The 25,775-nt window shown below is 36.1% G+C and overlaps 1 protein-coding gene across 2 annotated transcripts in view; it reads right to left on the bottom strand.

Moving 5' to 3' along the window:
• AR401 (S-adenosyl-L-methionine-dependent methyltransferases superfamily protein) overlaps nt 1-25,328 on the bottom strand; it is a 119,308-nt gene extending 93,980 nt beyond the window's left edge. For both annotated transcript variants that reach the window (XR_016359760.1, XM_089812625.1), the window contains exon 1: nt 25,042-25,328. Coding sequence is in view for 1 of the 2 variants with exons in the window: in XM_089812625.1 (XP_089668751.1) it covers nt 25,042-25,265 (224 nt within the window). In the remaining variant the exon portion in view is untranslated. The remainder of the gene's footprint in view (nt 1-25,041) is intronic.
• Nucleotides 25,329-25,775: the final 447 nt, after the last annotated feature.

A 25,775-nucleotide genomic window follows, 5' to 3' on the forward strand; every position in this document is an offset into this window, starting at 1 on the left:
TTTATCATTTATAAAAGGTTCTCCTAGTTAATCTATGATTCCATAGTTCTCTGCAGAGCCTTTGCAATGACGGCCTACAATAAAAAGGCTGAACTTAATAGTAAATACCCTCTAATTTACTTTATCAACACAGACAAAGGATGTTGTGAACCAAATAGAGAAATTGTGTTCAAAGTTTCCACTACTTTAATAAAAAGTTTTTGGTAATTTATGTGTTATATTTAAACAATTGAAAGTACAATAACACAGAAGCTAGAACTCTCAAACAACAATTTACAAGAAAGATGTTACTAAATTCTATCAAATGATAATGAATTTTGAAACAATAAGGAACTCTCCACTGTACCTGAGAAACTAAAGAAAACTCTAACTACAACTTCTGCCCTATTAACAAATTGCTTGCATGCAATGTGAGCTTTATGTCTTAATTCTATCCACTAATACTAAATTTCAACTAAGGGAATCTATAAGATTTTTTTCCTATGGAGATAGCCACCCAAGAACTGGATTAGGCTTGGTCTAGAAGCTACTACAATCTTGTAAATCGCTATATATTGTATGCCTTTTGTATAAGTCTTAAAGAAAAGTGAGGAGAATTGTTCCTTGTGGGGTTATGCTGTTAGATTTCCATCAAAAGAGAAAGAGATAGACTACATCTAAAGTCTTAGAACCTAAAAGTGTACTGTAGCAATTTGTTGCATAGATTAGCTCCATGCTTTGAGTGTGGGGTTGTTCACCCTTCTCTTCTGACTGTCTCTCCTCTATTCTTCTTCTTTCATGTTCTTGAAGTGTTGATGTATACTGTTATGCTACTGAAATTTTATTAGATCTGCAAACTACATTATCTTTCCTAAGGGTTAACAGATGGGAAATTAACTATGCATGTTTCCACTTTAATGGCTTAGTAGTATGTGCATACATGATCTTGGTTGTCTTTCTTGGTTCATCTTTCCCTTTCATCTGGTATGTAATTATCCTCGACTAGCAAAAACTTTACATTAATAATTTGCAAATTGTAGTCCATACTCCCACTCTATATTTGCAAGAACACAAAATACGACCTCAACATAATAATCAAATTCCTATTCAAAACATTTATAAATATATTCAACATGATTATTGTTAATTAATGAATGAAATAAGACTGCGAAATGATTAAAGCTTAAATTTGCATCAAATTCAATATTATCAAAACAACGAAGACAAAGCTAGCATTGAATGACAAGGGTCGCAACCCAGTAAGCAGTTTGACACACTATTAATATGCAAACGAGTGGTGTGGAAGGCATTCATTCATTGATTCATTCTTCCACATAGGAACGGCATATCTGACCAAGGGGAAGACAACAAAAAGAGACCAACTCAAATTTGAATGAGCAGATGCAAAAGAGCAACAGATATTAGCGGTAATCGACTCTCAAACAAAGAGAACAAAAATCCCCACTCGGCAGAAATAATACAATATGGGAGAAAAGAAAACAAAGAACAGAGGGTCCTAAGACACATCACCCGTAAACAAAAATAAGCAGTCCTCCACTCAACAGAAAACACAGAAGAAGCTGGCACCGCACTTACATATTTAGCCATTAGCATTTAATCACAGAGAATTAACAATACTAAGTTGTTACCTAGCGTCTCATTGTTGAATTTTATCACTCATGAAGTCATTAAGGAGCAAATATGAGAACATTCAAAAATTGATAGAGAAAGGAGAAAGATCGTCATTTTATGATATTAATAAGGATCAGAAAAACATCACTGAGCTCAGATTTCAGTCAGTAAATAAGAAGTCTATATAGGAAACAGCAGATAAAAGAAAAGTCCAGTCAGCAGATAAAGACAAATATGAACAGCAAAAATAAAGGAGGCTTCCAATCAGCATTCACATAATATGATCAGTAATTTAAAACAAGTCAAATATATATAAGATTGAGCCAGAAAATCCAGTACATTCTTAATCCCAATTGTCAGCAAAAATAAGGAGTCTAAACCAACAGCCCTTTCATCCAAGCAGCTATATGAATATTTAATCAACAATTATATTTGATGTAGCCAGAGAATTATAATTGACATATCAGGACCGGATGCTCTGCCACAGTAGAGGAATCATTGCATCAAGTTTGCAAATAGAGAAAGGACACTCTATTAAGTGTAATAATCCCCATTCAGGAATTAAGGCAGAGATACTTAGTCTCAGAAGGTCAGTATACACAGAAAGGCTTAAGGACATATACATATGTAAGGATGGGTACACCTAGAGAGGGTACCCATAAGGCCTGGGACAAGACAGAGCTCTCTCCTAGGAAGGATGGATATATCACAAGTGATTATCCATAAGATGGTACTTAGCTGGAGAATTGTTCTAAGTTGTATGAGACAACTAGAACCCCAGGAAGCACTACCCTAGGGGTTTAAGTACCTGATCACATTCTCTCCTTAAGAAGGGGTTAATTTGGCAACTAAGCACTTGTATCTTTCTTGCGTATAATTGGTTATAATTAGATAATTGTGTGATGTCCCCATTTCTAAGATTGAACTTAACAAAAAAACTTATAAATAAATAAATAATAAACCATAATATAATAATTATTAACTTAATTATATATATAATGAAAGAATAATTGAGATAATAATATTAATCTAATATTATAAGATAACATTAAAATATAAAGATAGATAATCAAATTATTTAATATTATGATATTAAAAGGGGTTTAAGTACCTGATCACATTCTCTCCTTAAGAAGGGGTTAATTTGGCAACTAAGCACTTGTATCTTTCTTGCGTATAATTGGTTATAATTAGATAATTGTGTGATGTCCCCATTTCTAAGATTGAACTTAACTAAAAAACTTATAAATAAATAAATAATAAACCATAATACAATAATTATTAACTTAATTATATATATAATGAAAGAATAATTGAGATAATAATATTAATCTAATATTATAAGATAACATTAAAATATAAAGATAGATAATCAAATTATTTAATATTATGATATTATATTTGAATAAAATATAGTTATAACATAATATAAAAATCAGTGACACATATTAATAAATAAATGAATTGTACAATCAGCTATTAATAAAAATAAAATAATATTAATCAATAATTGATAATCTTATCCAATGTTTAAGGATAATTATATCGAGCAATTATATTTCGTGGACCTGATACTCTTCATATTGATGAGATTTCTATCCTGTAGGTTTATTAAATGATTATATATATCATTGCATGTCTTTGAAAGACAACATAGTACTATACCTATGAAGGATTATATTGGACACTTCACTTTCATAAGACATTGACGTGAGTTAGAAAATAATCTGATTAGCACATAGCAAATATGGTAATTGTTGTGGGCTTTTCACACCATCGCCCCATTGCAAATGGGGGGCCCCCTTTTGTCTCTTGGTCTTGTCCTTTTGGCTTTAGTTCTTGGTAGTATTGGGCTCAATCTTCTAAAGTTCCCTCTTTCAAATGAGAATTGGTAAAATTGGCCAAATGTGGAAAGTGTTGTCCATGTGGCTCTTTGAGAATGGAAATTATTTGCTTGTTTGAGAATTGAATGTCTTGACTTACTATTTTTAGAAAGTTTATTTTTTGTAAATTTCACTGCCTCTCAAATTGGCCTTATTTTGACTTTGGGACAACTTACTATTTTTAGAAAGTCTATTTTTAGTAAATGTCACTACTTCTCGGATTGACCTTATTTTGCCTTTGGGACAACTTACTATTTTTAGAAAGTCTATTTTTAGCAAATTTCACTGCCTCTCAGATTGGCCTTATTTTGACTTTGGGACAACTTACTATTTTTAGAAAGTCTATTTTTAGTAAATCTATTTTTAGTAAATTTCACTACCTCTCAAATCGGCCTTATTTTGACTTTGGGACTACTTACTATTTTTAGAATGTCTATTTTTGGCAGGTCTATTTCTGCAACAAGTGAGCTATGGTTGATAAAGAGCCAAAAGGGTACATATGTCTATATCCAAAAAAATGAGCAAGCACGACAGTCAATCAAGAAAAAAATGGTTAAGTCTAGAATCACCCATGAAATATCCAAAAGTAGAAAGGCATGAAAATAACATGAAAAATGGTTGTCGCGGAATTCTTCCATCCTGGACAAAATCCATGATCACTCAAAAGGTCTCGCCTTGGAGAAAAATGGTTGTTGCAGAATTCTTCCATCACGAACAAAATCCACGATCTCTCAAAAAATCCAGCCTTGGAGAAAAATGGTTGTTGCGGAATTCTTCCATCATGGACAAAATCCACGATCTCTCAAAAAATCCAGCCTCGGAGAAAAATGGTTGTTGTGGAATTCTTCCATCATGGACAAAATCCATGATCACTCAAAAAGTCTCGCCTTGGAGAAAAATGATCGTTGCGGAATTCTTCCATCATCGACAAAATCCACAATCTCTCAAAAAATCCAGCCTTGAAGAAAAATGGTTGTTGCAAAATTCTTCCATCGTGGACAAAATCCACGATCTCTCAAAAAATTCAGCCTTGGAGAAAAATGGTTGTTGCAGAATTCTTCCATCATGGACAAAATCCACGATCTCTCAAAAAATCCAGCCTTGGAGAAAAATGGTTGTTGCGAAATTCTTCCATCATGGACAAAATCTACGATCACTCAAAAATCCCACCTTGGAGAAAAATGGTTGTTGCGGAATTCTTCCATCATGGACAAAATCCATGACCACTCAAAATTTCCACGAGCAAGAGAATTAGAAATCATGGAAGCAAAAATGGCAAAAATGGCAAGTGTTGGAAATTTCTCCTTCATGGAAGCAAAAATGGGTAAGTGTTGGAGATTTGTCCTTCATAGAAGCAAAAATGGCTAAGTGTTAGAAATTCCTCCTTCATGGAAGAAAAAATGCTAGTGTTGGAAGTTTCTCCTTCATGGAAGAAAAACTGGCTAAGTGTTGGCAATTCCTCCTTCATGGAAGAATAAATGGCTAAGTGTTGGAAACTTTCTCCTTCATGGAAAAATGAAAAAGGATTAAGTGCTGGAAATTTCTCCTCCAGATCTTGAATTTCAACCTCTTCAAGTGTGTACCCAAGACTGGAAAAATGATTGATGATGATTAAAAAAAGGGGAATTCTTCAAAATGTAAGAAAAGGCATAACAGTGAATTGAAAGCATTTGAAGAAAAAGGAGGAGAAAGCTCTAGTTCTAGAAATTCAGGAAAGACGCTCAAATCCAAAATTCTAGTACCAAGATCAAAGTACTAAGCGATCCGGTTCCAAACATTCAAGGTTCAAAGATCAAAGTTCAAATCCAAAAATCCAAGAACATGGCGAAGGAAGTTCAATATGAAGAAATTCTAGAGTAACATAATCATCAATAAGGGATTCCAATCCATTTTAGGGAGATAAATTTCCAAGCAAGTACATGGAAGACGAGAATGTTCGAAGAGAGATTTTCAGAAAAGTCAATCAAAGTTGGATCTTAGTTAAAATGATGCAGTTGGAAAAGACTCGAGCTTACATGGCCTCCATCATCATTTCATGGCATCCAATTATCTTTGATGAAGAACTGAGGTCTCCAAGTCAAACTTCTATGCATTCACAGAATGGAATCAAGAATAATTTATTCAAGGAAGACTGAGCATTTATTGAGTAATGGACATGCATGGTGGATATTTATTGCACCCCACTCCTTCCTAAACGAGCATGCATAGTGGGCATTTATTACCCACTACAGTAATGGATTCCTTGTTGCATTAATGTAGATTCCTTTCCTTTGCCCTAACCCTAATTAGGGCTGATGTGGCACAATCTTGGCCATCGGTTATTGTGATCATCCGAGCCACCTATTGTAATTGAGGACCTATATAAAGGCCTCATTTCTCATTTGTAAAGGAGAGACTTTTATGAGATTGTTGCTATGAGCTACTAAGATAATAAAGTTTTCATTGGAGCTTGGTGAGTACTTGATGTGTCTTAGTGCTTGCTTGTTCTCCTAAATTTCTTCAATTAGATTAAGTTTAGCCTAGTTAATGTGTGGTGATTACAGTGAAGAATATGATGGTGTATTGATGAATTCCTTTGGTTCATACTTTTGACATTTTAGTGATTCTAACTCGTCATGCAAAGTTAGCCTGAACCCCTTTCATGCATATACTTAACTTCTATCATTCGTATACATTGTTCTTTATGATGGCGTATACGGTGATATGAAAATCTTTAGCATAACCCTTGAAGATTGCACCAATTCACGCGTAGTTGTAGTATAACTTGGCAAAGCGAAATTCGGTAAATTGAGGAATCCATCCACTGGAGTACTATTTGTTGTTATCACTACCCTTAGGATTAGAATAGAATTCCCGAACCCTGTCTTATTGAATTTCTGCATATTTTGTGAAAACTCCAAAAAAACACTTCATTGCAAAACCTTAGGATAGCTCCCACATCCAATATGGCTTGAAATGAATCTAAATAAACACGTAAGGCCCCTTGTGATCATCAGCAAATCACATCAACCACCGATCTTATCCACAGTCAAGACTTGGCATTAAAGGAACCTTGAAGTCATTGTATGATCTTCTAGCAATCTTAGCATACACAAGACTTTATTCAAGAGAGGATAAGATATTTAGGTATTTTGTTCTACTGTTTGGTGAGTCATAAAACACACATCAACAGTGATGAGTTGTGTCTATTGGAAACACAACCAATCATATCTAACAAAAATACACATATCGAAGTTGAGGAAAGGATTAGGAGGCAGGAGTACATTTTGAAGACAACCAAAATCTTTAGCAATTGAATTGAAGACTGGGATTTCTGACAATGGAGTATACCCAATCACTGGCTAATGCTACAAAGAGATTGATACATAATTTGCTATTCACATCTGCACTCAATGAATTGAGGGAAGGGACCAATTTTGGGAAGGACGTTATTATTGGAAGCATTTTGTATTGTAAATAATGGGCAGGCAGTGAATATGCAATCAGGTCAAATACCAACAGATGTATAAGCGGAATGTATCAGACAATATGTATAAGCGAAAGAAGACTCTGGAAAAATAAAGGGATACAGACGCCCAGAACTTATACACATGTTGGCATGCGATGGAAACCAATTAGATAACGATAAAAATCATCGCACCATCAAACAATGAACCTAGCATATAGGTAAGAGAAAGATAATGATAATAAGAAAAGAAACAAGAAAGTAGAATAGATAGAGTAATTTTGAATAGGAAAAGATATAATGGTAAGAGGATAAACAAGGAAGACAGTCAAATAATTAAATAAAACAGTCCTCTAGACTACAGCAATAGAAATAATAGTTTTATTTCTCTCAGTACCAACACAGCCAGTAAATGTCACAGAGCATTAATATCGTGAGCATCCATAATTCTTTCAGAGTAGAAAGATTGAGGTCTGATGCAGGAGCATCCCCGGTGTAAGAGCAATCTTGCATCAACCAAAAATATTTCATTTCAATTGTTTGAATAAGGGTTGTCTTAATGCAGAGTTCTCTGTAGAGGCTTGTTAATTAGTAAGTCAGTCGTATGAGCTCAGAATGTTCTAATTTTAAAAGTGAAAGTTCATTTTAGATATATCAACTTGTCAGTGGAGTTTCATGGCTAGATTATATGTATTTGTGAAGGTATTGCAGATTTTGGTGTGTAATTTTGGTATAAAAACTTCAAGCTGGCCTTAGAGGCCCCAGATGAGGTCTGAAAACTCGACGAATGGGTGCTTGCGTGAATCTTAGACTGTAGATCAGCAACTGAGGTATTCGAAAAGTGGTTATAATAGCCAATTGACGCAATGGTTCAAGAGTTATGGCCTTCCAAAGTTGGGTTACCCGAAATCTCTAAAATAAATGTCAAAGGTGTATTTGGCCGACTCTATATGTATTGTTAGGGTCTGTCGGCCCTAGGTATTAAGTTTGAGTGTCTAAAACCTTCTTGAGCGACATAAAATTGCCTACTTAAGAAAGGCCTGAACATAGTTCGCAGCTTTGTCTTACAGATTATTGTAATGAAGGTGCCCATGAGGGTTAGCATATTGTAATTATGAATTCTGTAATTCCGCATTTGCAGCGATAATAAAAAGCCAATATTTTGGTCTCGCAATTGTTGTTGTTTCTTTGTTTCTGTTATGTGTTTATGGTATTAAGGGGAGCATCCTTCATCAAGGTTTAAGCACTCAGTCCAGAAGTGAGAACATTTCAAATTATTCTGTTCTTATTAATGATTTTATATATAATCTCATTGGAGCACTAACATATGTTGCAGGTTTTTACAATAAGGAGCTAATCAACATCAACATAACTAGCAAGGCAAATACATGGTATCAAAGCTTGGATCCATGGTTTGCATGTGTGTTGCATGGACTCGAAAGAACTTGCATGTTGCTTGCATATCATCGCATGTGAAGTATTCATGGTGTTCAAGGTTCTACATATATCTTTTGTTGTGATTTCTTAATCCAGAAAGCTTGAGGGAATCTGTATTTATTATTAATCCTTGTTTGATCTTGATTTCAAATATAAGATGGAGAAGATGGAGTTTTATTGAGTTGACAATGTGGTTGCACTTGATTTAATATTGATTTACAACTTCTATTTGACAATATATTATAATTCTCATGCATGATTGTATTCTTTCATTCGTGGTTATGTGCAACAAAGTATTCATGTCGGGTATCTATTTGTGGCTTCCTAATAATATGGAGAAACTTGGGCTGTCATAAATATGGTTAAAAATGCTTAAGTTGGGTGCTTGGTTTTAATCTCTAGCATTGGAAGGCATTATTTTCATTAGTCAGATTGCATGAAGGTTATGGAGTTGATCATTGGATGATATGAAAACTTCTAGAATGGCTTAGCCCCTTCGCACACTTGTACTTAGCAGTTGTAGAGTTGGCCCACAATTGGGCCTATGGCTCCTAGACCTCATCTTCGATTGGTTGTACTTGCATGTCTTAGCTTCATGTTGATTGGATATTAGCGTTTTGTAAATTACCATTCAAAGTCTATGGTCGTGCTTATCTATGTCATTTCATTGTTTTCATTGAACTATTTTGCTATTTTTCATACTTGTGGGTCTTCCAAATTCAAGTGAATGTGGATTTGAATGTCTCACATAATCAGATTTCAAGAGCATTCTCAAGGTCTTCAAGCAAGTTTTCAATCCTTCAAAGCATTCTTCATTCTTCTTCAACAAGCATTATGGAAAACTACCACATGCATCATTCAAGACATTTCTTTCGTAATTTCCTTTTAGATAAACTATTGCATCAACATAAAATTTTTTATCACATCCAAAGAGGCATTGCATTATCAGGGTATAAAGTGATTTACAATTCAAATATAGTTTCTATTTCATCATTCTTTATGCAACTTCCTTCTATTTCAAAGTTGATTCCTAAATAGGGGTTTGAATGAGGCAAACCCTTTTAGCCAACCTTCTTCCCCATTTTCTTTTTGTGCAGGACCAAGGTACAAAACTACTAGACGGGAATCGAAAAGATTGGATGCAATCAGAGAAAACCCTAGAAATTTCATACTAAAACTCAAAGTAAAAAATGTCATTAGTAATCTATATTTGCCACTTTCCGCTCAAATTTGGCAAAGACTTGGATTACAGTCTTTGGGACCCAAATTTTCAATTATAGCTCACTCTGATAGTCCGATGATCCAAAAAAATAAATCTGAAAACTCACTTCTCCTATTTTATATCCAAGGGCATTCAAATCCTTCTCCATTCCCCTTTACATAAATTTTCTTACTTGGTTTAGATCAGATCTGCTCTTATTTAATCTTTTGCATATGAAAACCATATCTTTTGCCTATCAAAACCATCACTCTTTCTCAATTCTAAGCAACAAAGAAATAAAAACCCTTCAAGTGTGGATATTGTATTGACAACTTATCAAATGGTGTTAATCATATTTGCCTTGAGATAGTTTTGCACTCTAATTTATCTTATGACTTGGGGAAATTAGCCCTTTTGCATGATCCCCATTTCATTTTTTTTTTTTTTTTTTTATAGGTAAAAGGCTTGTTGGCCAAATAGTTCTAGAGTGATGTCTTCATTTTTTAGAGAAGCATTTTGTGTTTCTTGTTCTTTAATGTCTTCTTCATCCCTTATCACTTTAGACGCCGACCTCATATGTCCTTTTAATGCTACCTGCAAGGTTTCAGCCTTGTCGAAGATCTATTTATTAGTATTGTCTAGAAAGAATGATTAAAAATTCATTTTGTTTTATTCATAAATTAACTCTTAATGCTCTTATTCCTACTTCATATCGGCTACATCCATGTTTTTCCTGTGCTAACATCATAAAGTTATATAATATTTATTTTTGTGCTTTTTAGTATATTTCTTCATCTTTCCTACATCAAATGCAAAAGAACCCATTTCTATAACTGTTTCAATGAGTTGTTTACAAGAAATTTTGTGAATTTAGTATATTAAAGTAATTTAATCAAAAGGAAAAAGGATTTTAAACACTTATTTAAGTCATCTTCAAACCCAATATGAAAAAATTTTATTGTTGCCATTCGATTATTGTTATTCCATCTGCACCTAGGCTAGCTAGTTCATTGGCTTGTTTATTACCTTCTCTATAAATGTGATTAAATTCAACTTCTAAGAAATGCATACTCAATTCAAGAGTTCTTTCTAATATCGAATTTAGTTTCCAATTTGGTGTTTTACCCATCCTTATTGGGTTAATGATTATTTGAGAGTCTCCTTCTACTATCAATTGTTTACCGAAGTTCTTGCTAAGTTGGCGTCCTTCTGATAATGCTATTATTTCTGTCATGTTGTCAGTAGTATTGTTTAAGGATTGGCAATCTTACCTATAACCTAACTCTTATTGTCATGATCAATACAACCTATACTTGCTACACTTGGATTGTCTCTTTAAGCCCCATCAAAAGTTCAATTTATGCCATCCTATTCTAGGAGGTTCCCATTTACATTTTGATTTATTTTCTTTACTGGACTACCCCCCTTTACCATACTAAGGTGGAATAATTAACATAGTCCAATTCTTACGGATAAGGCCATCCCAAAGTGAAAAGGAACCTTCAGAGTGATTTAGTTTTCTCAATCTGCAAATTAAAGTTTCCACAATACTTGCTTCAATCTTGTTCCCCAAAGATTTCAGTGATATTGATTTGTTTTCGAATAGCCTTTTATTTCTTTCTTTCCAGAACTCCCATGCAACTAATGATGGTACTATTCAAAGTAACAAGAATCGAAATCAGATCGGAATCAACAAGGCCGAATCGAATCGTGAATCGGCCATGAATCGGAATCGAATCAACTATGAATCAGCAAATTTAAAAAACCCTTTAAATTTAGAAATTTTAACAATTTAAAACTTATTTCATGCACCCTTTATTGAATATAACTTGAACACACTATAACATCATCAAATAGAAGTGAACATACATAAACATGGAACATAAACGATAAATCCATCACATACGTAACTATGTTGCACGTAAAATGTAAATTGTAGGTTGTCGCTGAAGTAAATAAAAATCATATGATCGTAATGATTCAAATCATAGAATGTATGTAAGCTGAAGATCCATAAGACATCAAATCATAAATGTATGTAAAAATCTAAGATGAAGATCCATGAAACATATGTCTATCAATATTTGTAAAAAAAATGAAAAAACAAGTCTCCATCTCAAGCCTCATCATCATCCTCATCCTCAAGCTCGGTCGCAACTTCTAAGTATCCAATTTGTCATCTAAAAAGGCATCTAAGGTAGGTCCTAGAGGATTGTCGAGCCATAGCACTAGCACTAGGACGAAAAGGAGGCCTGGAAGAACCCTCTCCAACACAACCTACAGATGCAAATGCAGATGCGGCTACGGGAGCATGGGAGCCAATACCCTTAACCCTTCAAGTTGCCTTTTCTTATTCAATTTATCTTGTTCATGTTTCTGTAATGCCACTAAAAAAATGCATTTTGCCTCAATAGTTTGTTGAGTGCAAATTGTAATATCATGTCCAAGTATACCAGCAATGTGGTATTTGAATCTATAAATACCACCAAAATTTATTTCTTTACAAAACATACATTTCGTTTGAAATTTGTTTCTTCTAGGAAAGTCTTCGATATATATCCAACATTCATCTTTTTTACCCATTGTGGAAAATGGAAGTTAAGGCTGCTGCAATAAGAAAATTTACGTAAAACCTCAAAGTTTGAAACTAATAAACAAAAGTTACAAAACAACAAACCCTACTTTGCAATTTAGTAAAACTAAAAAACATTCAAGATTTGCAAATGAAAACCAAAAAAAATTAACAAAATATGCATAATACACTCACATGCAAAAAAAAATCAACACTTACCTCTTGCAAATGAGTTGAGGAGTGTTCCTATTGACTCCTTAATGCTCCCAATGCAATCTTATGGCCTCCCCAAATGGACTTTTGATCTCTTCAGTGCTCTTCCTTCTTGCTGGTTGGAAACCTGTGGTTTTTCTTTTCTCGTCTTCTTAAGAGTTAAAACAAAGACAAAAGGCCAAAAAACCAAATTTTAAAAACATGTATTTTAATTAAAAAACAAGTTCACTTTTTGCCTTGCCACGCAGTCAATTCAAGCAATTTTTTGCATGAATCACATGAATCGGCAATTCATGGCAAATATCGCCTGAATCGATTCACGACTCCAAAAAAAATTGGCATACCTGAATCAAATCGTGGCGATTCATGCGATTCACCTGAATCGATTCACAACTCCAAAAAAATCGGCATGCCTGAATCGAATCGCCAAACCGGTGATTCTGGCGATTCTCGGAACTATGGTACTATTACCCAAATGTCTTTATATAGAGAGTTTGCATTTCTAGTTAGCCATTGTTGTAGGAACTCCTTAAAGTCATGGGGAAATGTTGTATACCAATTTAACTTTAAACAAATGTTCTCCCAATAATTTTAGGCATGAGGACAATTGAGTAAAATATGATCAACCATTTTTTATTCTTGTTCACCCAATACACATCTTGAAGGATTCCGCTAACCACGTTAACCAGCTTTTCGAAACCATTATGCAATTAGCAATCGTTTCTGCATGGCAGCCCATAAGAAGTTGCTTGCTTTTCTTAAACATGCATTGTGCCAACATAAATGTAGTGGATAGTCCAAGTTATAATGATCTATTAAGATGATAGCCTAATTATATCCATCTTTGATCTTGTAATTACCATTATTAGATCTGCACTAAATGATTTTGTCCTTCCTGTCTTTTCCGATTCTTGTTCATACAATACACATCTTGAAGGACCCTCATAACCAGCTTTTCGAAACCATTCTGGAGTTAGCACACGTTTCCGCATGGCAGCCCATAAGAAGTTGCCTACTTTTGGTAAACATGCATTGTGCCAGCATAAATGTCGCAGATAATCCGAGTTATGTTGATCTATTAAGTTGATAGCCTAATTGTATCCATCTTTGACCTTGTAATTACCATTATTAGATCCACACCAAATGATTTTGTCCTTCCTGTCTTTTATTGCAAAGGTCCTATCATTGATAGATTCACTATATGTTCTTTTTTGCAATAGATTGATACCATCCAAAGATCTCCATTTCCATCCCAATGTTGGAGAATTGTCAACCGTTTCTATATTTTGTATTAATTCATTCCTATTACAATAATAGATAAGACGTCTATTATTAGTTAATGGTTATCTTGTAAATATCTTTAGCTTTAGTTTGCTTTCGTTTTTTGCTTTCTCTAGAATAGAATGTTTCTATTCTTTACGATCGTTTCCTAAGGAAACATCGTCTCTTCCTTTTGTATAAATTGACCTTTCGGTCTCTGTTATTAATAAGCAAGTATTTACCAATTACCTCGTAATATGGTATCAGAGCTAAATACTTAAATTTTTCGGAAAAATTTATAATTTCTTCTTGAAATTATTTGTTTAAATTTTTCCAAAATTATTTCAGCTAATTTCTCCAAAACCAACCTAGGGTTTTTCTGCTTGGAGAAATTCCCGAATTACGGGTCTGCAAATCGCGTGGAAATCGTGGCCATTTTTTGGAGACTCGCGTTCTTGGGGTGAAAATCTGCATGTTTCTATATCAAATCTTCATGCTCTTAGCCATCTCAGTCTGTCATCGTGCTATGGGAAGCAGATTCGACCATTTTTCATCAAGAAATCTGAAGTTTTTTCAAGCTTTTTTCAGCTAGGGCCGTTTTTTTCGAAACCCTAATTTTTGGGGTCCAAAAAATTTTTTGTTTGCAGATTCTTGGTGGGTTTTTCGAGAGCTCAACTGGGTTGTCGTCCATTTTTTCTGGGTGCCTCGATTTTTGTGTCTCGATTTTCGAGCCAGTGGATTCAAAAAACGACAGCAAATTCCTTCTGGGTTTTTCGAGCTCTCTTTTGGGTCATTCTCTGATTCTTTTGGGTCTTCCGTATTTTTGCCTCGAAGAACGTGCCTTCACAGATTTTCACAATTTTTCATTGAAAAACGTGCCATGGCATCTCTGACAAATATTCTGCCCGAGCATAATTCCAAATTCAATGGTCGCAATTATGGAACCTGGAAGCAACGCATCATTGCAATCTTCGAATATCGAAACACTGATCAACTTGTTTTGGGTGTTACGCAGCGTCCGACTTCTCCGGGTCCTGATCAAGATACATGGGATCTGAATAATCGAGAGGCAGTAATGCTTCTCAAACTATCCGTAGCTGATGACCAGCTTTCTCAGATTCCATCCGGCAAGACAGCGGCCGAAATCTGGACACATCTAAAAAGTCTTCATGAGACTTCCGACAAGAGCAGAGCCTTCTTTCTGAAAAACACTCTGTTTTCTATTGTCATGGATGAGCGCACCTCGCTCCAGGCACACCTGAATCGGATTCAGGAAATCCGTGATCAGTTACTTGCCATAGGTCGCAAGATGGAGGAAGAGGATATTATGGTAATCACTCTTCAGAGTTTACCAAATTCCTATGAGCATTTTATCGAGACTCTCAACATCACATCTACTGGTGTTGATCTAAAGTTCACTGATCTCTGCACCCTGCTACTTCAGCAAGATCGGTGGAAACAACAGTTCAGTAGCAACTCCAGTTCCACCTCCACTGAGCAAGCCTTTGCTGCGAAATCCTTTCAGAAGGATAAGGGCAAGTTTCAGCAACCATCTCAGCAGAAGTCTTTTACTCCAGCATCCGATGGTACCAAAAAGAAGAACATTCAATGCAACTATTGCCACAAGTATGGTCACATGAAGGTTGCATGTCGGAAACGCTTAGCTGCCCAGTCTAAGCAATCAAGTTCGCAACTCAAAGCGAACAGTGCAGAGCACACTGAGCAGGCAGAATCTGCCTTTTACGCCTTCATGGCTAAAAGACCCGCAGATCATGTACAGTCATCTGCCTGGTACATTGATTCAGGTGCCTCTCGACATTTCACTCACCGCAGAGATTGGTTTATTGACTACCAGCCTTATTCAGATTCTGTTATCTTTGGTGGTGGAGAAGAGTACACGGTTGTTGGTAAAGGCAACATTCAAATTCAGTCTGTTGGGAGGAAGCTCATATTCCTTGATGTGTACTACGTTCCAGGGATGGAACTAAATCTACTCTCGGTCAGTCAGTTGCTGCGACATTCTCCACACTTGGCAGTCACCTTCAGTTCACATCAATGCACCATCACTGATCGGGCGACTAAGTCTATTGTTGCAGTTGGTCTTGAGGATCATGGTCTTTTCAGACTTACTGATTCTGGTGATTCTCAGGACTTAGCTATGGCTGCTCGGCGATCTTCCATCAGCACACTTTGGCATCAGCGATATGGGCACTTAAATGTGCATTATCTCTCACAACTTGCTCAGGATGAGCTTGTTCTTGGTTTGCCAGAGATTCAAACCCAACACCTTGGAGTTTGTGACGCATGTCAGGCTGGGAAGCAACATCGCACACCTTTCCCCAGTGGCGATTCTTGGCGAGCTTCTCAAGTACTTCAGCTTGTTCATGCTGATATCTGCGGCCCTATGGCCACTCCTTCTGTTCTTGGGTACAGGTATTTTTTGTTGTTTGTAGATGATTTCAGTAGAAAAATGTGGGTGTATTTCCTTAAAAAGAAATCTGATGCATTTATTGTATTTCAGAAGTTTAAACCCTTAGTTGAAAAAGAGTTTGGGAAATCTATTATTACTCTTAGATCAGACAATGGGGGGGAACTTTGTTCTAATGTTTTCTCCAGCTTCTTGGATACACATGGCATCCAACGCCAGTTCACCACACCCCACACGCCACAACAAAACAGTGTAGTTGAACGTCGGAACAAGACAATCACCGAGATGGCTCGTTCCATGCTCGAACACAAACATGTTCCGAAGCATTTTTGGGCAGAAGCAGTCAACACTGCAGTTTATCTGTTGAACCGGTCACCCACAGTGGCGGTCAAAGGTAAAACTCCGGAAGAGGCCTGGTCAGGTCGCAAGCCCAGAATCAGTCACCTGAAGGTTTTTGGCTCTCTTGCTTTTGTTTGGATCCTTGATGCTTCACGCACCAAGTTGGATGCCAAGAGTCAGAAACTGATGCTTGTTGGATATAGCAGTCTTCACAAAGCCTACCGCCTTATTGATGTTGAGACATCTCGTCTCATATACAGCCGCGATGTAGTCTTTGATGAGCAGCAAGGACCATTCATGCCTGTTTCTCCTGTTCCTGATCCAGCAGACCAGCCTATGCAGGTTCATGATTTGGGAGTTCGGCTTCCATTAGGTCCACCTAATGGGAGGGCTCCAGTAGCTCCTACAGCTCCAATCTTGCCAGTGATACCTGTACAGCCACCTCCGGCTTCTCCTGCAGGATCACCTCGTTTTGAAGATGCTTCACCTGAGTTTGATCCAAATTCTTCTGATCAGGATCCTGTTGATCAAGCATCTCCTAGTACTACTGTTGGTCATTCTCCTCTCCGGCCTAAGTGGTGGGCTAAGACACTTGCTGATCTTCATGATGATGAGCTCATTGATGGGAGAACTACTCGGAAAAAGAGCAAAACTATAGATTCTGTTAACTTTGCTCTTATGGCCAACATTCACAGTGTGTTTGAACCTCAAACATATTCCGAGGCTAAAGGAATTCCAAAGTAGGAACAGGCCATGCAATCTGAACACCAGAGCCTGCTGAAGAACAACACTTGGGTCCTTTCTGATCTTCCCCCAGGGAAGAAACCCATTAGCTGCAAATGGGTCTACAAAATCAAATACAAATCAAATGGTACTTTGGATAAGTACAAAGCTCGTTTAGTGGCAAAGGGCTTTTCTTAGCGTCAGGGCATTGATTATGAGGAGACCTTTGCTCCTACTGCAAAGATGAGCACCATCAGATTAGTCCTAGCCATGGCAGCACAGTTTGGCTGGAAGGTCCATCAGATGGACGTAAAGAGTGCTGAATGGTGATCTCCATGAAGAGGTCTACATGACGCAGCCTCCTGGTTTCAAGGTTGCTGGTAAAGACCATCAGGTTCTCAGATTGGTAAAAGCTCTCTATGGTTTGAAGCAGGCCCCTCGGGCATGGTAGATCAAGATTGATACGTACCTCAGTGATCAAGGCTTCAAGAGGAGTTCTTCAGACTCAAATCTTTACATCAAGACTACTGACAGTGACATCATCCTTCTGGTTATCTGTGTGGATGATCTGATCATCACTGGCAGTTCGGCATATTTGATTCAGGGAATCAAACAACACTTATGCCAGTCTTTTGATATGACTGACCTTGGGCTCATGCATTATTGCTTAGGTGTTGAAGTTTGGCAACAGTCTTCTGGTATATTCATCTCTCAGTCCAAATATGCTAGGGCCTTGTTAGACAATTCCGAATGCAGGATTGCAAACCTGCATCTACACCTATGGAGAAAGGTCTCAAGTTATCAGCCAAGTCTGATTCTCCTTCCGTTGATGATACTACGTATAGGCAACTAGTAGGCAGCCTCATCTACCTATCTGCTACTAGGCCTGATATCAGCTTCGCAGTCAGCTATATTTCACGCTTTATGACAGCTCCTAAGGCTGATCATTGGATGGCAGCAAAACGTGTGCTTCGTTATGTGAAGGGCACTTCTGATTATGGACTTCTGTATTCTCGGAGTTCTAATCCTAAACTCAGTGGGTTCACAGGATTCAGATTGGGCAGGCTCTATTGATGATAAAAAGTCAACATCTGGATATGTGTTCAGTTTGGAATCCGGTGCAGTCACATGGTCCAGCAAGAAGCAGCAGGCAGTTTCTCTCTCTTCTACAGAGGCTGAATATAGAGGGACTGTTAAGCCAGGATGTGAAGCTATCTGGCTTCGTCGGATGCTTGGGGATATGCAGATGTCACCAGCAGGACCGACTACTCTGTTTGTTGATAACGAAGGCGTTATCAAGTTAGCACGGAATCCAATCTTCCATGAACGAACCAAGCATGTGGATGTTCATTGTCATTACATACGACAGCTGGTTGAAGACGGGACTATAGATCTGCAGTATGTTCCTACCTCAGATCAGACTGCAGACATTCTCACCAAGCCTCTTGGTCCTGATAAGTTTGTCAAATTCAGAGGACAGCTTGGTGTGTTAGATAGATTAACCATTAAGGGAGGGTATTACAATAATAGATAAGATGTCTATTATTAGTTAATGGTTATCTTGTAAATATCTTTAGCTTTAGTTTGCTTTCGTTTTTTGCTTTCTCTAGAATAGAATGTTTCTATTCTTTACGATCGTTTCCTAAGGAAACATCGTCTCTTCCTTTTGTATAAATTGACCTTTCGGTCTCTGTTATTAATAAGCAAGTATTTACCAATTCCCTCGTAATAATTCCCCCATACTTGTTTTAATGTGTTCTGAATGCAAGAGTCAATTTGGTCTATATTTAGTAGGGCATATCCTCCCCATGAATCTTCCCAAAATAGAGCATCCCTTCCATCTCCAATATCCCAAGTTAATTTGTTGTTGATGATTTATTTACAAGATAGTATGAAATTCCAAATCCTTGATCCATTTGGGTGATTTCTACATCGAAAGATATTGATGGGCTCTGCATTTAGCACATATTTATCTAGAAGAATACTAGCCCATTTCCTATGGGGTTCCTCAACCATATTCTAACATAATTTGACTCTTAAGGCTAAGTTTTGCGCAGCTAAATTTTTTATGCCTAGACCTCCTATTTCTTTGGGTTTACAAATGTTTTCCCAATTTATCAATGGAATTTTCTTTTTATCTGAGGTCCCTTGCCAATAAAAGTTCCTAATATTGAATTCAATTCTCTTACATGAATTCACTGGCATGGGAAGAATGGACATTTGATAAATGGAAATTGATGTAAGAACCGATTTAATCATCATAGTTCTACCTGTGTTAGATAACCATTTACCTTTCTAATTATCTCCTATTATGAATCTTGTTTATTATTGGTGTCCATAAATTATTACTTTTTTTCCTTTATCAATTTGTATTCCTAAGTATTTATGTGGAAACTTACCTCTCTTGAAACCCAAGTTCTTACATATTTCTGATTTAGTTTCTGGTTTAGTATTAAGGAAGAAAATCTCAGATTTATTGGCATTAACCACTTGTCCAGAAGCAAACATATATTTCTGAAGAATGTCTTTGAATTGATTAGCCTCATTTTTGGTACTAACACCTAGTAAGATGGTATCATTGGCAAATTGTTGCTGGCTGATACTATCTATATTTTCAGATATTTTAATGGCTAGGATTATCCCTTCTTGATGAGATCTATGAATAGCTCTATGAAGGGCTTCAGCCATAATCACGAATAGGAAGGGGGATATCAGATCACCTTGTCTGATGCCCCTAGAAATTTGAAAGAAGCCCTCTGGATTACCATTAATCATAATAGATAATTTGGGCGCAGAGATACAGTTGAATATTAAATTAATCCATTGTTTAGAAAAGACAAAAGCTTTCATGCATATACAAAGAAATCTCCAATTAATTTTGTAATAAGTTTTTTGAATGTCTAGTTTAATCAACATGCTTGGTTCTTTACTGATTTGAGTTGCATGAATTATTTCCTGCGCTATAATGATTCCTTCTAGAATAGATCTATTAAGTACGAACCATGTTTGTTCTTCAGAAATAATCTTTGGTAATAATAATTTCAATCAATTAGCGAAGGATTTATATAAAATCTTGTAGATAGTATTACAAAGTGCTATTGGCCTGAAGTGTTCTAATTCTGTATAGTCTGATTTTTTTGGTATTAATGTTATGAAGGTGTTATTAATTTATATTAGCAACATACCTGAATTGCAAGTGGCTTCCAGAGCCTCGTATAGTTCTTTACCTATTATAGGCCAACATTTCTGAAAAAAATTGTATTGAAGTCGTCTTGGCCTTGTGCTTTGGTTGGGTGCATTTGGAAAACTGTTTCTTCTATTTCTTTGAAAGTAAATTTGCTATTTAGCCATCTGTTTTCCTTATCTGTTATAAGTTTTGATACATTTGATATCATTTCCTGTTGAGCCTGTAGATTGGATCCATTAGTGTCATTGTATATATTTTCAAAATATTGTACAAATTCCGTTGCAATCTCCTCTGGTTTTTTCATCCAACAGTTATTAATTCCTCTAATCTGGGTGATTCTATTGATTGTTCTCCTTTGTTTCGTACTATTGTTGCAGATTTTGTATTCCTATCTCCTTCGGTCAACCAAGTTTCTCGAGATTTTTCTTTCCAAAATATCTCTTCTTTTGCAAGGATATCTTGATGTTTAGCAAGCAATTCTTTTTCTTTGTAATAATTGTCTTCATCCATACTGTTACTAATTACTTCATTGTTTAGGTCAGCAAGTTCTTGTTTTATATTATGCTCTTCTTCAAAAATGTTTCCAAAGGTTTCTTTATTCCATTTGGTAATTTTGTTCTTTATGAATTTTAATTTTGAAACAAAGCAAAACATCTTAGAACCTTTGAATTTTCTTCGTTCCACCATTATTCTATTAAGTTCAGAAATTCTTTATTTTGAAACCAGATGTTCACAAATATTAATGGGTTTCTAGTAGGTTTAATCGGTTCATTTATTTCTAGCCTAATTAGGAAGAAGTGGGAGCCAGAAAACTTTAATATTTCAGATTTGAGAGAGTAATTGAAAGTTCCTAAGTCTCCTTTGAAAAAGAATCGATCTAATTTTTCTGCTCTTTGACTGAAACCTAATTTTCTATTGTTCCATGTAAAGTTACCATTGTTATTCTTAATATCTAGCATATTGTTATCGTTTACCCATTAAGTAAAATCCTTTAGCAACTGTAAAACAAAAGTGGATCCCCCAAATTTTTCATTAGTGTTAATGATTGCATTAATATATCCTCCTATAATATGATATTCTAAGTAGTGCATATTCAAATGATTGCTTAAATCAGTCCATAATGCTAACTTCCAATTGTTTTGTGTTGGACTACATACATTAGTTAACATGAAAGCTAGGTTGGAATTAGTGCTTTTGTCTCTTCCCTATACTCAGTTGTTGTGTTTGACTAATGGTTCATAGGAAACATTCCTAGGATTCCAGATTATTCCTAACCTCCTGAAGCCCCTAAAGACTCCACCCATTCCATCTGCCATATTCGTCATTTTTTTCCTAATTTATTTGTTTCTTCTAGACTAAGTCTGGTCTCCTAAATTAAAATTTTATCTGAATTAAAAAGTTTTAGATATCTTTTAATTAATATTTGTTTGTTAGAGGCATTGATGTTTGTTAGGGGCATTGATGCCCCTAACATTCCATGTTTTGAGTTTCATTGGCCCTTGGGAAGGTACTCGTGGTTCCCATTTCATATCGTACCCCAATTTAGCCCTACTAATTTCTAGTGACAATATAATAAACATGCAAAAATACCAAGCAAGATGACATTTAACACACAATATCAACATAGTGCACCACATCATAAAGCATTGTCATGTCCCCACAAAAATAATAATTCATTTATTTTAAGGGAAATCATCATAAAAACAAAACAAAAATACTTTATGATAACAATCACCTAGAATAAAAGATAATTAAATTGTAATTACTGTCAAAGAGTTGTGACTCTTTCAAAAGGGCAAATTAATGATATATTCCTTCCTATTATATATTCTACAGGAGATATTAGCATACTATAGCCATTCCTTGATCACTCACTATAGCCTCTTAAGAGGATAAGTTGGTGTTTTATAGGGAGAGGCATCGTGTGTGTGTGTGTATAAATATTCCATAATACACAAGATATTAGTATACTATACTCATTCGTTAATCACTCACTGTAGCCCCTTAAGAGGATAAGTTGGTGGTGTATAGGAAGAGGCGGAGTAAATCCTCACAAGATAAGAGAAGGATATGAACAAGGTACCAAAGCCTTGAGGGAGCCTACTTGTAGATTTGTGCCCAAGCACCCTATGTCAAGTAAATCCCCATCCTTTTTAAGGTTGATGTTTAGGAGAGAAGTAAGGAATTAGGGTTTAAGTATGTTAACTATCAAATGTATTGTGAATAAATAATCTGATTTACATGCATCGTGATGTCAATCATTGGAAACTGACAACCTCTTAATGGGGAACATTATAGAGACAACGTAAATTGTCATTTCTAAGCGCACTCCAAACCCTAGTTGGGAATTTTATAGGGTAAATCAGATAAAGTCCTAGTTGGGGCCTTTACAAGAATGTTCCCGAATCCAATAATCCTAAGCTATCTTCCTTAGCTAGTTTGGTAATTTTTGAAAGAAATGAAGATGATTATAGTGCTATGCTTCATTGGTGTGGTCCAAAGAATGAAGGAAATACAACTCGGAATGATTATATTGCTATGCTTCATTGATATGGTCCAAAGAATGAAGGAAATACAATTTTATAAGTAGGGCAAGCATGTGACGACAAAGATTGGAACAAAAAAGAATATGTTGATAATTCTGAATAATTCTCATTGATAGCTATTATCACTAACGTGGGAGATAGAACTTTTGTCATTCTGGCTACTTCACATACAAACAAAATTTAGATTTGAGCTATCCAATCAGAAGTATCATCTATGGAATTTGTTTGTTCAAATCAAATAATAAGATGAAATCTTCTGAATCTGTTGTCCACCAATGCAGTAAGTTTGGTAAACTATTTATAAGAGAGTAGGAAATTTTGCCATGGCACCTACGCTAAAAGTTACACTTCTTTTTATGCTATCAGATTTGTTCGACTTTGATGTGTATCACGATTTATGGCTTTTTGCCGAAGTGCTGGCTATCAATGTAAAATGTATTAAATCTTTCAAAAAATCATAACCCTTAATTGAGGATGGTAATTTATTACCAAATAAAAAATATAAAAAATCTGGATACACATTACAAATATGTCAACAAAAACAACCCTGCTAATATACAAAGGAGAAATTGTTGTCTGATAAAAAAATGAGTGCCCCAAATTGTTTTGCACGGCATTCAATACCAAAACGCTCGTGTAGGTTGGCTGGGCTGTGGTAATAAATTGTTGGGAGTTTACAAAGATAGATAGATAGATAAAATTTTAACATCCACAAGGCTAAAAATAGCCTATGGGACAGCAAGACAACTCAAGCAGACTTAAGTAGCAAAGTTCGCTGCTTGTGCAGGATGATGATGAGTCCAACCAATTGCTCAATGTACTTTTCGTTGAATAGGTTATGCCAAGAACTGCCACATATAGTGTCCGCAAATTTATCTCTACTACTCTTGTAGGCTTCACATTCTAAAATAAAATGCTGTTCAGTTTCCACTTTCCCAAAATTGCAGAATCTACAAATTCTCTCTTCCCAAGCCTCCTTTGGCCTCTTCCAACGTCCGGTCTCACAACGAAGTTGGTGAGAGTTGGTTCTCAGCTGAGCAATAAGAATTTTAGCCCTCCAAGAAATGTTGGCTCCTATGTATGCTTTTTGGAGTTGATCACAAGTGGGGTTGAACTCATTTATATAATATAATTTCTTCCTTCCGATCTCGCTTCCCCAATTTGTCTTGTAGAATTTCTCCATGACAAAGACCTTTATTTCTTTATTATTTGTGGGGCACATATTGAATTGAATATTCCATTTACTCATCCATTTGATGTTTTGTTGCATCCATGTCCTTTTTCGCTAGGCCAGGGCCAGGGCCGGTACTTAAGAGCTGCTTACGGATTAAAGTGACTCGATACCAACATTAAGGAAATAATTCATCTATCCCAGACAAGGTTCCCATAAGGGTCCACAGGACTGCGATGCAGCAGATGTATCCAATAATTAGTTCTCGTACGTGTACAAGGAAATTACATGTGGGTGGTCCTCAAAAGACAGTGGCCCATATTGAAATCCCCCTCACCAGAGAAAGGCACCCCACAAAGGTAGCTGACAAGGTTGCATTGTAACTATTGTGGGATACATACAAACTTCGCTTGTGTTAACTAATCTAAAGAAAGTGATGCAAGCGAGATTAACGTCGTAACCTTGCCTACAAATAGTTATTTATCCCCAAATTACAGGTCAAATGATCAGGAAAAAAAAATAATGCCACAATTTACAGATCAAATGACCTTAAAAAAAGCAATGCAGCGCCCTACTAAATCCGTACGTAACCCCGCCCCGCTAAGCCGTCCTTATGCAAATCCGTCAAACACCTATTTCTGACAGTTAACCAAAATAGGTACTCCTGTTCTAACGCAAGCTCGGAAAACTCACATCTACCAGGTTGCGGTTTCGAATCTCGGAGAAACCGTCAATTCTAAAACCTATTTTGGTGACGATCGTGCCATAGCTTGAAGGTTCTAAGGACGGCCCGACTCCCACCAAGGAAAAAAAACCACAATTTTTTATAATTTTAAGAAAAAACGCTGATTCTCTACTTAATTTGGGGCACTTAAATCAATTAACGAGAAGAAGCAAATAAAATCCACCCAGCAGCAGCTAAAGCAGCTCTCAGCAGCCGCACAAGAAAAGCCCAAAACAAACAAAGAAGGAAAAGAATTTGAGCAAAGCACGGTCGTTCAGACGGAATTGTAAATTGAGAGTACCCAAAATCGTAAGGTCTGAAGGGAACGGAGGAGAGAGCTTCGGCGGCGTCGGCGTGGCGTTGATCATCGTCAAGCGTGCTGCCATACTCACTCTTAATAGACCAAGAATCGGCTGCAATCGAGCGATCGTCGTCTGAGAAGAATTCGGGCGTCGTAGCGAGCTGCTGAACCCGCGGCTGGGTGTGCTCTGATTCCTCCGCAGGAAGACATCTCATGCCGGCCATTGGTGTGATTGATAGATTTGGCTGTTTTCTTCACGTTGCACTTCGACGCGCTTTTCATGTCATCATTCTTTTAACTATCGCGCGGCCTTTTATTCGTTCTTCTTCGTGACGCCAATAATTTTTCTGGATCGCATATTACTCGGGGTACGGACTTTACTTTTCGTTGTCAGATAAATTACCGTTCAATTTTAACTCGAAAACTTTTAATTAGTCGCAAAAAGGCACTGGAAAAGTATGGAATGTCGTACAGTAAGGGAACTCTCTTAAATTTTATGTTTATTGTCATGTAAATTATACAATACCAATTTTGCCTATAAAAAGATTATTTAAAAATGACAGTTATATTATGATTTTTGTTAACTGGTTTTTCTAGTTCTTCTAATAAACTACCTATTCACATTCTTAGACTATTGTATTTGATAAAATTATCAAAAAAATATTTAAAATAAAAAATGATTTTTATTTAATTTGTTTTAAATTAATTTATAAATATCAGAGTACAAAATATAA

Source organism: Cupressus sempervirens, chromosome 2, assembly GCF_028749045.1.
Source record: "Cupressus sempervirens isolate cs-2001-9-10 chromosome 2, ASM2874904v1, whole genome shotgun sequence".
Lineage (NCBI taxonomy): Eukaryota > Viridiplantae > Streptophyta > Pinopsida > Cupressales > Cupressaceae > Cupressus > Cupressus sempervirens.